This window comes from Ischnura elegans, chromosome 7 (genome assembly GCF_921293095.1).
Source record: "Ischnura elegans chromosome 7, ioIscEleg1.1, whole genome shotgun sequence".
In the NCBI taxonomy this organism is placed as follows: Eukaryota; Metazoa; Arthropoda; class Insecta; order Odonata; family Coenagrionidae; genus Ischnura; species Ischnura elegans.
Genome location: NC_060252.1, coordinates 31,911,178 through 31,927,549, shown reverse-complemented (window position 1 = coordinate 31,927,549; position 16,372 = coordinate 31,911,178). Strand labels below are relative to the sequence as shown.

General features: G+C 37.2%; 1 protein-coding gene across 6 annotated transcripts in view; it reads left to right on the top strand.

Moving 5' to 3' along the window:
- The window catches only part of LOC124162097 (CD151 antigen-like), a 178,673-nt gene extending 163,324 nt beyond the window's left edge, over nucleotides 1-15,349 (top strand). For all 6 annotated transcript variants that reach the window (XM_046538481.1, XM_046538485.1, XM_046538483.1 and 3 more), the window contains 5 exons: nucleotides 4,805-4,994; nucleotides 7,795-7,986; nucleotides 8,635-8,808; nucleotides 10,279-10,464; nucleotides 12,632-15,349. In XM_046538481.1, coding sequence (XP_046394437.1) covers nucleotides 4,863-4,994; nucleotides 7,795-7,986; nucleotides 8,635-8,808; nucleotides 10,279-10,464; nucleotides 12,632-12,784 — 837 coding nt within the window. In that variant the 5' untranslated portion in view covers nucleotides 4,805-4,862 and the 3' untranslated portion in view covers nucleotides 12,785-15,349. The remainder of the gene's footprint in view (nucleotides 1-4,804; nucleotides 4,995-7,794; nucleotides 7,987-8,634; nucleotides 8,809-10,278; nucleotides 10,465-12,631) is intronic.
- The last annotated feature ends 1,023 nt before the right edge of the window (nucleotides 15,350-16,372 follow it).

The following is a 16,372-nucleotide window of genomic DNA, read 5'->3' as shown; positions in this document are numbered from 1 at the left end:
GAATGCCATCCATAAGAGCGGAATTTTTTTCGACCGCTTATGCGAAAGTATTTGTTTTGAGTTGATCAGTCACAGCTGATCCTCCTTAATCCGCCTCCCTTTGAGAAGATTTCATCGCAGCTCACCGCTTTATTCCCCATCCTTCTGTCGGGAGCCCATAGTTATATTGGGGGCTGGAGGCAGAGCACAGGGTACGGCTGGATATCGTCTCTCGTCTCTGCTACTTTCGTCTAAATTCGTCCCACGTTATGGTTCGCCGCTTCAAGCTCCGTTCCACCCAAGGGGCCCTTACACAAGACGCTTCACGCCCGCTCGAGAGGACTTATTTTGAATCGATTTCTTGACTTATCACTCGCTTTCACATATCACTGGTATCATCTTGAAATTTTCAGGGTAATCATAATATATGAGTGGGTGAGAAGCCAAGGAGTACAAGTGATTTTTGTTTTCTGAACAGAGTTAGGTATAGCAATCAGGTAAAGAAAACAAAGGAAATCAATTAGATATTTAGTAGTGCATTTCATATTTCACTCGATGTCAGTACAGAACAGAGGCTCATTCGCCCCCCTTGGCAACCATGTCTTTAATTCTTTTTATAATTAACTGTACCTAACTCCGTTTAGAAAAAAATCACTTTTACTCCTTGGCTCCTCACCCCCTCATGTATTATTACAGAAAGGTCCTTTTCTGTCATCCTGTATACATGTTATGTTAATACTGCATCTACAGTGATAAAGGAGGTATCATTTTAAACGATGAATCACCGTATTCTGACGAAAAATACTATCTCAATCTCAAATTTCACTATTTACCCATTAATTTTACATAAAGTTTCGATTTTTCCAAGTCGAATACTCGCTCGAGGTATATTGACTCCGCATATTATTTTTATTCTAAACTTTAAAAAAAGTTGAAAAAAAACCTGCATTGTTACTTCTAATATTGCCTTTTAAGAAGTTTTGTAAATTGTTGATGTTGACAGGGATGTTGTCTTCGAAGAACTGCGTGCCATTATTCAGTGACAGATGTCTTGATTGTTTTTACTGGTACCGAACTCTATTGCCTGTATTGTATTAATATATTTTGTATATTTTTCCAAGAAAGCAAGTATAAAGAAAGTACTAATGATACACCTTCTTCTATATTTAGAATACAATGACACCGTTTCCTTAACATGAGTACTTATTCCCTGATAGCCTAAGAGAGAGAAATTTTCGTACAGTAGTTACCTAGTTATACATTAAATGCTAAAATCGAAGGATTAAACTAGAAAAAGCAGTATTATTTTTGGCAGCGTGTGCGTTAAGTTGAAAACTATAATTTTTTATTTACCTTTCACGGCGGGTACTCATTAAATTGTGACGTATAATCCTTCCTCCTCTAACTGTTTTTCACGAAGGTACACTTATATAACTATGAAGTGCCATGAGGAAAAATGTTGTGATAGTAAATTCAGATAGGCATGATGATTTTTTCACGTCACCAGACCTTTTAATACAAAAATATTTTCATCCAACCTCATGCAGAATGTGGAACTCTTCGAAAAAATACAAGTAAATACCCCTTCCAAGACAGCTATGCTAAAACGGACAGCTTGAATATTTTTAATAAGAACATCTCTCATTATCAGTGTAGTAATATTGTTTGTGTATCTTATTTTATCTGATTGTATAATTTTTTTACTTCATTTGTTAAATCATTATGTTAATTGAGTGTGTTTTATTTAGCGAAATCGACGCAAAGAAACTGTTTCCCTGTTTTTTTGCGGCTATTTTTTTCTCTTTAAAAATCAAATTAAATTGTTTTATTCTGGAAAAATTAATGATATGACGTATGATATAACTTACTGCAAGTATTGAAGTCCCCATAAAATATATTCCGTGCTGGCAAGAACCTATGTCGATGACGCCTCATTTGATGAGGACATATCCATTCGTGAATTCCGTTTCCTTAGGGTATTGAGGTCCCAGTTTATTTATAACGTTCTATTCTATTCGATTACCGCCCTTCAGAGGGAAAGGATATCTGGCGCCACCCCTTTCCCATGATTCCATTGAAGCGGCGACGGCATATATTTTTGGGCGATCAGCCTAAAAAATTCTCGCGCGCCACGATCATCTATTTTTATTGGGCGTCTCGACGGTAGCGCGTGGCACCACGCGCAGGTTCCTCAAGGGATCACCCATGGGTGGACCTTATATCGCCTCCGCGATAGAAAGTAGAAAAAGAAATTATGAGGCCAACTATTTCATATTCCTCTGGCCGAAGTGATTTAACGAGAGAGTGAGGAATTTTCCGTTGGAATAGGGTAGTTTCCTTCATCAAAGAAAACGAAAGGCACTGATTGCGATTCGATCCCCACCATTAGTATATTCATAACATACAAATTATTTGGTTTTAAATATTCCAGTTTAGACGAATATTAATGGTAAATTTTAACCTAATTTGAAGAAGGCCAGATTGGCACCCATGCGACGCCACTCCACGTGACGTCATAGGGGCCTAGATGAGTCGGGAGTCAGGAATTTTACATCGTCTGAAATTACCAATACATGCATGTGGCACAGAGCTCAGGGAAACATCTCTTAATAATCACCTATTAAAAATTGCCTAGAGTCAGAAAGTTTACTTCGTTTGATAGGGTATTAATAATCCTTATTTAAGCCAAGCGCTACCAGCTAGCAGCCTGCATCGTAGCGGCGCTCATAGTCTCGCACCAAGGTGGCATCACACGGCGGCAGCCGGAACCAAAATGACATCAGACGGGCTTTTCCCAGCATTTATGCTTAGCCGTCGCGTTTTCGCGCTCTTTAAATTTTTCTCTTTTCGATTGAATGCGAAAAATAGATATCGTCATTCAAAAATTAAAAAGCGTGAAATACGTACTCCAGAAGTAATAATCTTTCGATATAAGCAATAAAAAAAATCGGAAACCAATCAATTCAACAGAATGCATAAATCGGTGAATATTGAGTTGAGAACCCTATGACCGTGGTACCCGCAATTGAAATGGAAAACAAAATTGAAGTTAAAATTTGGGTGTTAATAATTATTAACACCCAAATTAATTATTATAATTGAGATATGAGGTATTCATTATGCTCATAAAATCCCATCCATAGTGTCTCTTAGATAAGTATCCAATAACTTGGTCTAAATTTAAATTGAATGCCCTCTGTGAAAGAAAAAATAAAATGGTAGTCACAAGTTGCAATCCTCGTAGGCTTCGTGTCGTGGCGAAGCAGTTTGCTATTATTTATGCTCCGCTACCTCGAGGTCTCAGCTATTCCTTTTTAAGGCCAGCCGATATACTGGAAAATAGGAGTTTAAATGTTGGATTACAATTTCAGCCGCATCAGGTTTCTCAATGGATAAAATTAGCGATATTTTTTTGCCGATACTATTTCGAATAAAAAAATAGCTCATATTTAATCGATTACATGATTAACCACAAAAAAATTAAAATAGTAATGGAAAAATGGGGATTGAGCTTCTACGGCCTCGAAAGATTAAAGAAGAAAAGGAATTTCTCAATTATATGGCCAATTGAGAAATTCCTTTTCTTCTTTAAAATAGTAATGATAAAATAATTATAGGGAAATTCCATTTGTGACGGAATTACCTCAGAGAAAACCATGCGATAGGATATTTCGATAAAATTGTAAAAATACAAAAAAAATGCCAAACTTCTAACTAAGCATCTAACTAAGCACGATCGAAAAATATTTATGAAGTTGCTCTTCATATACAGAAACAAAAGAAACTATCGAAATATCTTCTAAATGTGCCCAAAATTAATATGTGACGGAAATACTGCCAGTTCAACGTCCCAAGTGTAATGATTTCAAACATCTTGACAACTCTGTGAATCGAAGTATAATTTGAAAACTTTTAATAAGGCTCTGAATAATTTTTCAAGTACTGATTTCATAAAATGAAATCATTTAGCTGTTGGTAAAATATTTTCAGCATAAATTTTAATTTGAGAGAAAAAGTTGACATTTTCATGGATATGCCGAAAAATAAAAGAAACACGCCTTTTCCAAAAACAGCATAAAAATGCTAAAAAGTAAAAAAATAAGTTTTTTATCACTCGGAGAATAAATGGTGGGTGCCGATTAGATTTAGATATTTATTTATATTGCGTGCCAATCCTTACTCTTCTACACTCGTTTATAATAAACCTAGTCAACGCCCATCTTTATTATCCAAGTGATGAAAATTTTATTTTTTACTAAATAGTGAATTTAATACTGTAATTGGGAAAAGCGTGGTTTTTATGAACCATTTTATTTTTTTCCATTTTTAAATAAGTCGGGTTGAGCAGGTACGATGTGCCCTTTTAGTCATATTGTTCTATACCTTTTTTTAAAGAATAAATACCTCTTATTTGATCTGATTCCATCCTGTTTATTCACAATTTTCAGCCAGTTGCTGCGTCGCTTGTAATATTTTTAATCTCTCAATACTTTATACATCAAAAACCCTCTTCTATAAATATCTAAATATATGCTTTGGCCTAGAAATGTCATAACTATACGCTCGTAAGTCAGCTCACCCTCAATCCCCCCTCCCTCCTGTACTAATGGAATGGCTGCTACACTCTTGAAGTAGCACTGTTATTTATGCAGCGCTACTTCGAGGGTCTTTTTCGGCGGATAGATAAAATAAGCGCCGAGTGAGATATAAGATGGGGGCAAGACAAGATTTCCCTTTTCGGTCTCCCCTCTACTATCTATGCATCCATAGAGATGAAATACTTCATAACCATTTATATTCACTGTTCTTTCCTTCCATGCCACAGGATATCTTCAGTCGCCGAAGGAGAAGGAGTCGGAGGTGGTGATTTTGGGGCCGTTGTCATGGCAGCGGGCGCTGGCAAGAAGACGGCGCCACCTTATGGCACCCAGTCGACAGATATAGCCAAAGAGGATGGATGTTGCAGCGTTAACTTCCTCAAATATGTACTGCACATATTTAACATCGTCCTGTTCGTAAGTACTCCATTTGTTAGTCCCCCAAGGCAGGGGCGGTCTGGCTAGGTCGGCCGATCGGCGTTCGCCAAAGTATATTTTTAAGTATAAAATTCTACGTTGTCATTAGTTGATTTCTTTGTGATATAAAAAATAAAGGTCTCGGAGGATAAAAAACGCGATGCTTTTTGGGAAAGATTTATTCGAAAAGGTTATTTCATAGGATTTTAAGATTTCGGTGCAGTTTCAAGGGACAAATTCACTAAATAGATAATAGAACCATAAGACATTATTTAGTTGTATAAAATGTGAAATTCTCACTGTTATAATATTTTTTCTTATGAAATGACTATTTTTTAAATTAACTTTTATCTGGTTTTTAGGAGCCAGAATAGCGTCAAAATCTATTTTCAGGCATGCAATTTTCTAAAATTTTCCTGTGGGGGAAAAGGGGGGGGGGCAAATCCTCTGGTGAGGGGGGCCCTATCATGAGCCCCTGCCTCAAGGGGAAACACTAATAGTATTAGTTGCGATTGGCTGTCCGTATTTGTATGGAAGCCCAATGCAACACTGCATTCATGATGTGGAAGGGTGAAAAGCACAGTGGTGCTAGCCATTTTTTTCCAAAATTGGACTAAGTCAATTAATGGATTCCTAATTGGAAGATTCACCTCATGGCAAAGAGAGCTCAAATTGTAGTTCAACTGTTACGCCAACTGACCCTTGGGCGTACCCAGCAAGGGGCAGCTGCCCCCCCTAGAAGTAAAAATCGCAGAAGTCTTTAAAGCAATATCAGTACTGAATTGAAACGAAAGTATTCAACAAATTTTCTTTAAACCCACGAAAAATGATATGTATTATTGTAAGATATGTAACTAAAATTAAACAATTTTTCAAGGAAATAATCTCATAAGCTAATAAAGCGCTGTTATAATTTTCTTAAAATATTGGTTTTATTCACTTTATTCATGCTAAAATGTCACAACTTGTCTTGCCCCCCCCCCCCCCCCCAGTTATGAGCCCTTGAACTGATCGCCTAATCTAAAGCATCTAAATATAGTATTTACAAACAATAGTGTTTTAATATTAAAATTTACAAAACTTGAAATATCTCATTGCTCGAAGTTTATTGCTATGACTTAGGCAACTTTGCTTTTCACCCGTCCGTATACGTGTAAAATTTAAAATATATTGAAGCTTATTTTTAAAGCTTTTTAGATGACATGGTTCAGACATCAGGGAAAAATCTGGAAATATCCGTAAGCATTGTAGATAATGTAGCTTCGTATTATGCATGCTGTTTACATTGGACGATAGAGGACTAATATTTGCAGCTATTACGTGATATCTTTGTTTTTGCAAAGTTTTGGCAAAACAGCATGTATGTCACGACAAAATATAGTTTTTTTCGTAATTTTTCAAACAAACATATTTTCCCAAAACTATTTGTTTTTTTTTCGAGGCATTGCCTACCTTGCAGGCCCCAATGAAATGTGAATTTCCCCGCAAAATTAAGGTCCTTTTTTCAGAACCTTACTCAGTCATAAATCATGATTCCTTATGCTACACCGGTATATCAGATCTCATGATCCAGTGATTATGATTTAAAGAGTTTGTATTTTGGAAACTTGGTTCAACTCAACTCACTTGAGCTAATTAACTGTGTGGTAGGTAATATTTGCAAAATAATGCATCTACCCTAACTATTTTCATTCATAGTTTCCTGCTCATGAAAAACTAGCAATTATGGAGTACAAGATCTCTCGTGGAACAATTTTTACGTGATATTTTTCATTTTAAAAAAGTGAGGTGAAGGTGGCAGACATCTTGGAGCTTGGATCCAGGATAGGGGCAGAGGGGGGCTAGGTGGGAGGACTGGGGGTTATCTCCCATTAATTGTGGGGGTCCAAGCAAAATTACTATTTTATCTAATGTAAATATGGATATCCAAAAGTGGGGCTTTTGCCTTCCCCAACCCCTCTCTTGATCCGCCACTAGACTTGAGTGAGATCTAGCATTACCGATGTAGCAACAGGGTCGATTTTGAGTCTGGATCAAGAGTTGAGTAACATTCTGGAATACTACCTGAAGGCCTTCATGATCCTTACGTGAATACTGCATACATGAAAAATGGGGACGCTGGAAGTTTGGCTGCATTGAATCGTCTCACTCTTAAATTGAATTAATATAAAAATTTTCAAAAGTCGTTGCCATACTAGTTTACGATGTCACCCTGAAACCTCGGTGAGTCTGGGTCAAACTGAGGATGATTCGTATTTTTAAAAAATCCTGATAACATAAACGCAGCTCTTGAAAAATATTTTTCACCGAGAAGAAAGTGAAGTATGTTCATTAAAGGAATTTTAGTGATAATGATTTTTAGTTTACTGAAGAACAAAGCCATATGTGTATGTTTGATCATGAAAATAAATGAACATTGCATTGGGTGAAAAAATAAAAATATATGAACAGCAAATTTTTCAATTCAATTGATAAGAGCATGTGGGTTTCATTGTGGTTACTTGAAGCAAAATATGTTGAATTCTTCAGATGTCTGATAACTCCCGTAAAATCTCACTAGAAAGGTGGGGTAAATGCAAACTAATGCCTAGTCTAATGGGTTATATAGCAAAAAATTTGGGAATTGGTAGGGTTTAAGGTAGGCTGTAATATCACAATCTCTGAATCGTAATAATTTTGTCATATGTTATCAATGTAAAGATGCTTGTGTTACCTTTCTATGTTGTGTTTATAATAAATTTACATTATTGTGTTTTCAACCCATTGATTTCCAATATTTTTCATCTCCATGCCAACTCAGTTGTCTGGTGTAGCTGTCCTGGGCGTAGGTGCCTGGACTGTAGCAACACGACACAATTATGTAGTCCTTCTCACGACCTCTACCTATGCCCTTGCTGCATACGTGCTGATCGTGGCGGGTATATTAGCAGTGCTCGCATCAATACTTCTGCTTCTTGGACTACTACGTGAGAACCGTTGCTGCATTTTGGGGGTAAGTATCAATCTAAAATAATGAAAAAATATTATTCGTCTGCCATTTAAGATGTAGTTAACTTGTACAAAGTAAGCTTTTGGTTTAATTCAGATGGATGATGGTTATGACAAAATGGTGTCATTATGTTTTCAAATCATCCTCTCCTGATATGCATTTGGGTAGTGAGATGATTTGGGGGGAACTAAAGTCAAATTAAATTTCAATGGAAGAAAGAATACACGTTTCTGTGAGATGGTTTGGAATAAGCAAGTATTTTGGGCATTCCCCTATCTTTTTGTAATGGGGTAGAATACAGCAAGTTTTGATTGATACAGCACGTTCAAGTTTTCTACTCTTTTCACTCCAACATGAGGAAGAAAACTTAAGCGTTTTGAAATATGATATCTACTAAGACAAAAAAACATGCTATTCATCTAAAACAACCAGCATCTCACATTGAAAGAGACCTAGTTGGTAGAAAACAAGCCACAGTCATGTGGAATTAGGAAATCATGGCTGATTACAAAAAGTTATATCAGAATTGCCTTTTTTTAGAAGACATTACCTATAATATTCTTATCACATTTAAAGTGAGTTTTGTTGAACTATTTGCCACGGTTTTGGATGGCTGAGTTATCAGCTAAATAATTTCTTTTTTATTTCCAGCTTACCTTTTTGTTGCTGCTTATATTTCTACTGGAGGCCATGGTTGGAATGCTGTCTTACATTTATGAGGAGCAGGTGCAGGGGGAGCTAGCAATGAGTCTCAATGACACTTTCCTGCAAAACTACAATTTAGATCCCCCAAAGACACATGCCATTGACGAGATGCAAAGGGAGGTGAGGGAAATATTTCTGCCGAAAATGAATCGGTTTTTATTTCTCTCTTATCTTAATGTGTTTCATAATTTATATCATCTTTGGATTACTAATGGGGAGGTTGCCTGAACAAATCCTATGATGGACCCCAGGAAAAAAGAAGAATGAAAGATGGAGGATATAATAGAATTAATTAGAATTGCCTACCTCTTTGAAAAATACCGAAGTACTTAATTTCTTTTAATCACTGAGAAACAAAGCCTAAAAACCAATCCTACTCCATCATTTCTTTCTCAGAAAGTTTGAACTCTCGTATGGTGTCAAAGAATTTTGACGGAGTTTATCACTGGATGATACTCTGCATTTCTGGTGAAATATTATGGATACATGTCTTACATCGCCATCAGGATGTGCAAATTATATCCCGATAACCAGTTGCATAACATGGCTACTTGGCACCCAATGCAATCCACCCTCAATTACTTAATGGTTCAAAGTTCAGCGAGTTACAGGATTCAATTTTAGTGCAGGCCCTTTAACCCTTTAGCTGCGGAGCATCAAGATTTTGCTGTCACTATGTGCGGGACATGAGTGGCATAAATATTTTTCTGTTGACCCGGGGCGTGTGTCTCGCAGGTAGTGGACCCTCATAATGCGGGACTGCCCACCCTACCCCCTGAAGACAGACCATGAATATAATATGTCCTTGGTAATTACGCAGGGACTGAAGATCTACCACCAAAAGTATAACAAAGAGAGACCAATGCTTTCAAAATTTCAAGTTTCCCCTGCTAATGGACAACGGGAAGATAAATAAATTCCTAGGAAATACAAGGATACATTTGAATTGTTTTCATCGTGAATGCGCTGTGGAGTGAATGCGCTGCGGAGTGAATGCTCTGAAAAATCTGGCCACCTAGCAAAGCAATTTGAATTTTTATGCCAATGAAGTTTCATATTGTCACTTTCATTATTTCATTTTCTTTCCTGATGACCTTATGTCCTACTGACCTAATATATGTACATTGAAAAATCTGCAGAAGTTCAGGATGTGACATGGTAGCGAACTCAACCTGAGTATTTGACAGGTTACTCTGGGAAAGCCTCATGTCATCTCTCTGAGGATTAATTCCTCTCTGAAAAACTCCCTTGGATGTTATTTGTATTGCAATATGTGCTTTAATTGAAAGTAACAAATCACAGCTTGGTTTATATCTTAGGTTCAATAAGATTTAACTCAAGGTATTTATCTCAAGTACATATCTGATTTGGTTCTTCATTGCATTTTAGGACTTCTTTTGTGAGAAATAAAGAGAGTAATCACTTTAACCCTATTGTTGTTGGGAATATAAAAAAATGGGTTGCCATTTTAAAGTTTTATTCAAATCTGGAGCTTAAGAATACAAGATATCATTTGCTAGGAGGTATATCCAATATGTCTCTTGAATTACCACAATCATAATAATTCCTTGTTGCATATTCATTTCACAGTACAAGTGTTGTGGGGCTATACGATTTGAGGACTGGGAGTTCAGCCCATGGTACAAGGAGTTAAAGTTAAAACACAAAAGTGTCAAGCTCCGGCATGAGAAGTTCAACAAAGTTCCTGATTCCTGTTGCATAACCGAGTCTTTTCTCTGTGGGAAAAGCAATCACCCCAGCAATATATTTGGCAGTGTAAGTAAATATATCTGAGGGCAGAGGAATACTGGAGAGACCTTTTGTAAAACTTTTTTGTAACTTATGGGGAGCATTGTGTCATAATGGGTAGACCATCAGGCTGCTAATTCAAGTGTCCTATGTTTTAGTCTTTGCGAAGCCAATAGTGCCCCTGCTAAAATAAAAAGAGTGAGGGAAAGGAATTCGCTCCTCTATCTTGATTATGTGAAATCATCTGTTAGTCTGGGTTGAGCTCTATCCTTACCTATATGTGTAATTCATCCCTATTGTTGAAACCCTAAGCAAGAGTCATCTCCCTTTCATTGATGGTTCCTTACACCATTCTAACTTTGTTGCTAGGTTCCCCTGAGGTCATCGAAGTTGAGCAATGTTGGGTCCAGGCTGAGGTTGGATCGGTGACCACTCATGCCTTAAAAATAGTGCTCTTTTCTGTTGTCTAAAAGTAGCAGATAGAGTAAACTTGGGGTTGACACTATGCAGGGGTGGATAATGGACATTGTTTTCGGAGATGGAGGGAATCCTTACTTTCCGTTGCACCTTAGTAGCATGCAATACCTCTCAGTAATATAGCACCTGAGGTCTGTTATAGTGGACAAATGGCCTTTAGACATTAAGAAATAATTTTGAAACATAGGTTTTTCATCTGGTTAAATAAAATATCATTGGAGAACCACCTTAAAGATTACATCTTAACAATTTTTCCAAGATGTATGGGAGAGGAGGTTGCCTCCCCTTTTGAGCAGCCCCTGGCACTATGGACCATAAAAGGTCTAAGTCCTCCCAACCACATAGGCTACAGACTTGATGCAGAAGCTTCCTATCTACGAAAAATCATAGAAATTTCCTTCCTCATACGAATTTTTTTTCTTTTCTTTAGATACAGTAAGTCATGGTTTTGCTTGTAGTAGGACCTGCCCACCTCTGTGACGGTGTGGGATTCCTCATCCCTTCACTTCCACTATTATCCACTCTTAGGAGGCGTCCTATCATGGTGACGCCTCCTTCCTTTCTCCTTCCATGTCCTCCCACTTCCATGGTGAGGGTGAAAAGTGAGAGCTTACAGACAGAGAGGAGGTTGCCTCCCCTTTTGAGCAGCCCCTGGCACTATGGACCATAAAAGGTCTAAGTCCTCCCAACCACATAGGCTACAGACTTGATGCAGAAGCTTCCTATCTACGAAAAATCATAGAAATTTCCTTCCATGTAGGATATTTTTTTCTTTTCTGTAGAAACATTAAATCATGGTTTCACTAGTAGTGGGCCTTGGTTGCTTCCATAGTGGCGAGGGTATTCCCTTTCCCTCCCTTCCATCCCTATCCCTACCTCGAGGCTCCTATCGCGGCGGGGCCTCTTTCCTTTTTCCTTCCTTTCCAAACCCCTCCCAGGGAGCATGAGCTTATCAGCTGTACTACTGAGTCCCGACCCCAGATGTTGCAACACTGAAAGAAACCCCCTTGGTTTATCATTGGTGTAGAAGCATTCTATCTATGAAAAATCATAGAAATTTCCTTCCTCATACGAATTTTTTTTTCTTTTCTTTAGATACAGTAAGTCATGGTTTTGCTTGTAGTAGGACCTGCCCACCTCTGTGATGGTGTGGGATTCCTCATCCCTTCACTTCCACTCCTATCCACTCTTAGGAGGCGTCGTCCGGCTCCTATCATGGTGACGCCTCCTTCCTTTCTCCTTCCATGTCCTCCCACTTCCATGGTGAGGGTGAAAAGTGAGAGCTTACAGACCCTACCCCGGGAGTGTAACTCCGCGAGCCTGCCCTGGAGTCTTATTGCACGTGTAGAAGCATTCTACTGCTCAGTCCAGTGGTGCAGCAAGTTTTGGGGGATAAAATCCCCCCAGAGAAATTTTGAAGTTTAATCCATTTCACTTAATTGGATTAATATTACTTATAGAATACTGTAAAAATTAATAAAATACCCCTCAGAAGGCTGCAAAACTCACCATTTGAACCATTTATATGAAAATTTTTCTAGAGGAGGGCCCCCGCACCTCCTGCTTACCCTGGCGGGTATTCTGCACCCTCACGCACCCCAGTGTTTTGCACCTAAAACCCCACCTAGCCTTAATTCGTAGCTGCGCCCCTGGCTCAGTCTCTATCCTACAATGAATCTAGCTGTGATTATAAGTAATTTTTTTTCTTCTACTTCAGGGCTGTTTGTACCGACTAGCAAAGGAGTTAAAGTCACAATTGATAATACTTGGAGCCACGGGCCTTGGAATTTGTGCTGTGCAAGTCTTTGGGATGATTTTTTCATGCTGCCTTTACATCAAACTTAGGGAGCTGAAGGATTACGACCAATGATGATGACAACTGATAATTTCTCATCGGCAGGAAGTGTCGAGGAATTAAATTAAAGCTTTAAAGCGGCTGCATGTAATGCAGCACTTTTTGTTTAGCTTATTTATTAGCAAATTGTTGGATTATTGAAAACAGTTAAATAACTCTATAGTATGTATTGTGTTCATTGTTCAGCCATTATAAAAAACTGAGATTTTAATCTCATCCTCTGTGGTGAGCTGTGACATTGATGTCTCATGGATAGTAGTGAATGTGAAGTGTCATAAAAAATGTGTAGAGTGCTTGCGATAAATACATGTGCCTGAATTTGGCTTTTGACTCGGTTTAGTCAAGTGAACTGATATGAAAGGATATTGGATTGGCAAGTACAGTGAACTTATCATGGGCAATGGATTTGATCATAATGGGTGAACTGGGCTATGTGCACTACATACCTATTTATGTCAGAAGAAAAATTTAATAGAATTGATTTCGTGTGAGTAGGAAAACAATTTTATGCCTTTCAGTAATTTGGGAGGGCATTTTATATCCTCCATGAGCATAAATTTCAGTCACCTTTATGAACTCCATGCTCCTAGTTAACTCTACTTTCTAGTCCAGGATGTGCTGTCAGTGTTGCAGTTATCAGTAAAAGTGGTTCCCTGAGATGCTGAATATATGTTATATGTTAATTTTTATCATCTCAATGCTACACTTGGGTTACCAAGTTTTTGCTGTGGAGAATGTGGCTATGTAACAAGAAGTCTCAAGCTTGTAGGCTCCTTTCTGAGATAGCGAGACTGCTTCCAAAAGCCATTACATTTAGCCAAATTTAACACGTAATAAACTCTGGAAGGTTTGAAGATCTGATTGTGTAATGCACGTAGCCAGGGAGGGGGTAATTGAGGTTCTAGCACCCCGTGAAATTTCTTCAGGTGTCTTACTGAAATTTATACCAAGTGAATATAGAGATCATTTCCATTAAAACTTGTCTTTTTTAAGCCTGTATTTCTGCAGCTGTGGCAAAATTTAAGTGTTAAAATGCTTTGTACATTTGGAGCTCTCAAAGGAAATCGATGGGTAGTTTAAACTTACATATTTATCATTAGTCATTGCCCAGGTGTTTCTGAACCTTTAGCCTGCCTCTAATGAAAAAAATGTGTATTATTGTTGCATGTTATCTTCCAATAGACTGTAAGCAGTTTCCTTTTTGTGGAAGATGTATGTCCCGCAATATGCTATTTGGTATTACATGCAAGATAAATTGCCTTTACACAAATGAAAATAACTCACATTTTAGTTCATTCTTCATGTAATTTGTGTATAATGGAACTCTTCCACAGAGTACCTCTTGAGATGATGACATATTAGAATTGCCTTCAATTTCAAACACTTAAGTTACATATCCATAGTGGGCTCATTCACCAATTTTTTTAAACTCTTAATTATTGCAGAGTTTAAAAGATATTTTGACCTATATTTTTCCATCTTTCCATCTACATATTGCCTACACCTTAAGCTATTGGTGGTTGAAAAAGTAATGGCCTTAATCCTTTTGCAGATAAATTCATGATGTCAAAAATTCATTCTGAGCATGTTGCTGCTTTTCCGATACTCCTCTACCTCGTGCATCAGCCATGTTTGATTTATTGTTGCTTACACTTTTGTGAGCTGTAGAAATATAATTAAATAGAATCTAAATAAATGCTCCAGATCTTAATTGCGTCACCAACTCATGAAAAGTAGGCAATAACTTTCACTTTTTTAAAATACATATTTTTCCCTTACAAGCTAATGGCTGAATGAGGAAGATTTTATTTGTCTCTCATCTTTCTCCTCCATCTACCAAATTCTATTAATCAATAGCCATTTCAGGTTTGACTGAACAACCCTATTAGTGTGCGAGGATTACATTATGACAGTCAAGTGTCATGTAAGGCATTAGGTAATTCAACAAAATAGAGCAGGTTTCCTGTCTTGCCATAGACAGGGAATGGTAAGGAGTGCAAGAGTGGGATTAATGTGACTGTAACATCCGTTTGCATTGCCAAGGACTTGATAGGGGCAGTGCAACCCCCAATCAATGACTAAAGGTATGCCTGTACTCCTTCTCCCCCTCCAAAACAAAGTTCTGGCTATGTAACTGAATTGCATTATTTTTTTAAGAAAATAGGAGATTTCTTAGAAATCTTCTTGTTAACATAAACCATATACTTATGAATACTATGTATTTTCATGTATTTAGAATCAATTACTGAGATATTTTTCATGCTAACTATGCAAAAATATTTTTGTTGGGTACATATATATTTTCTGAGGCTTCTTAACGTTAATACAGCATTGATACAGAGCTTCAGTAAATAACTGGGAAATAAAATTAATTTGAAACATATTTTTGCTACGAATGTGTGAAGAACAAAAATATTTGTTAGTGCAATATGACTTAATATTTGTTTATATTTTTATTAAATGTTGTGGATCTGATTAGAAGTAAGTAATTGTTAGTACTTACATTGCAATTGTATGGCCTTGTAAAAATTAATTGTTCATGATTGACTAATTTTGTAAATAAATGTTTTTCTTGAGTGATGTTTAGTTTAAGTATAAAAATATTCTTGTTAATTTGAAGCATTTCTTGGTGGAATGAGGTAATTAAGGAGAGAAGAAGACTGCATTTGGTAGATACACCGAAAGAAGGTCATATGTAATTGACCGAGGTTCATCTTTGCAAAGGAAAGGTTGAAAATTGACAGCCTCAAGGGGCTGTTACCAATTCCTACTTCCTAAATAGTTTTACTTAGAGAAAATCTTAATTATTAAAACAAAGACACTCTAAGTTTTTTTTGTTGGAGAAAGGCTCTTGGATCCACTGTAGTAACCTGGTCAGTTTTAATGTCATCAAACTTGTAAATTTTTTGCACAATACTACCAAAACAGATGTATGTCTCATCATGGAATGAATTCTTAATAGTGGAACTTATGAATGAGTGAGATGGTTCTTACTTCTTATGTTAGAGAACTATGTGTATTCAGTTGTAGCAAATCTTTGATAAGTCTCGGAATGGAAAGGTCAAAGTTTAGGAAAGAGTTAAAGTAAAATTTATGTAAACTTCCACGGTATTTTTGAATATGTAGGCAAAAATAGATTTTTGTCGTAACTTTAATTGCCAGCAATGCTCTTCTATCTGCTAACCTATGCTTCTGCTGTAGAAAACCTAAATGTTGGAGGATAATTTGTGAAAGATTGGCATATATTCTTTTGGGGGAGTTTGAAAGTTTCAAATGTTATTCAGTGTTGTCAAATATTTTGCCATGAATATTTAATCCATTTTTTACACACAAAATTGCAACTTAAAATTCATCTTTACTTTTGGCTATAACCTTTTCGAGACGGCGGAGTTTTCTTCTTAGCATGAGTGCTGTACTGAGCCCCAAGAAACTCTTCTTTCTCGTGGTACAGAGCATTTTTGGAGGACATTCATTATGAAGCGTCTCGTGGAACCTTTTTCGACCCCTCTCCGCTGGGACTCCACATTATCTCGGACTTTGAGGTATTTGTGCTCCCTCCTTTCCGGGTTTACGACCATACCTGTGGCATTAGTTCGCGGTTAA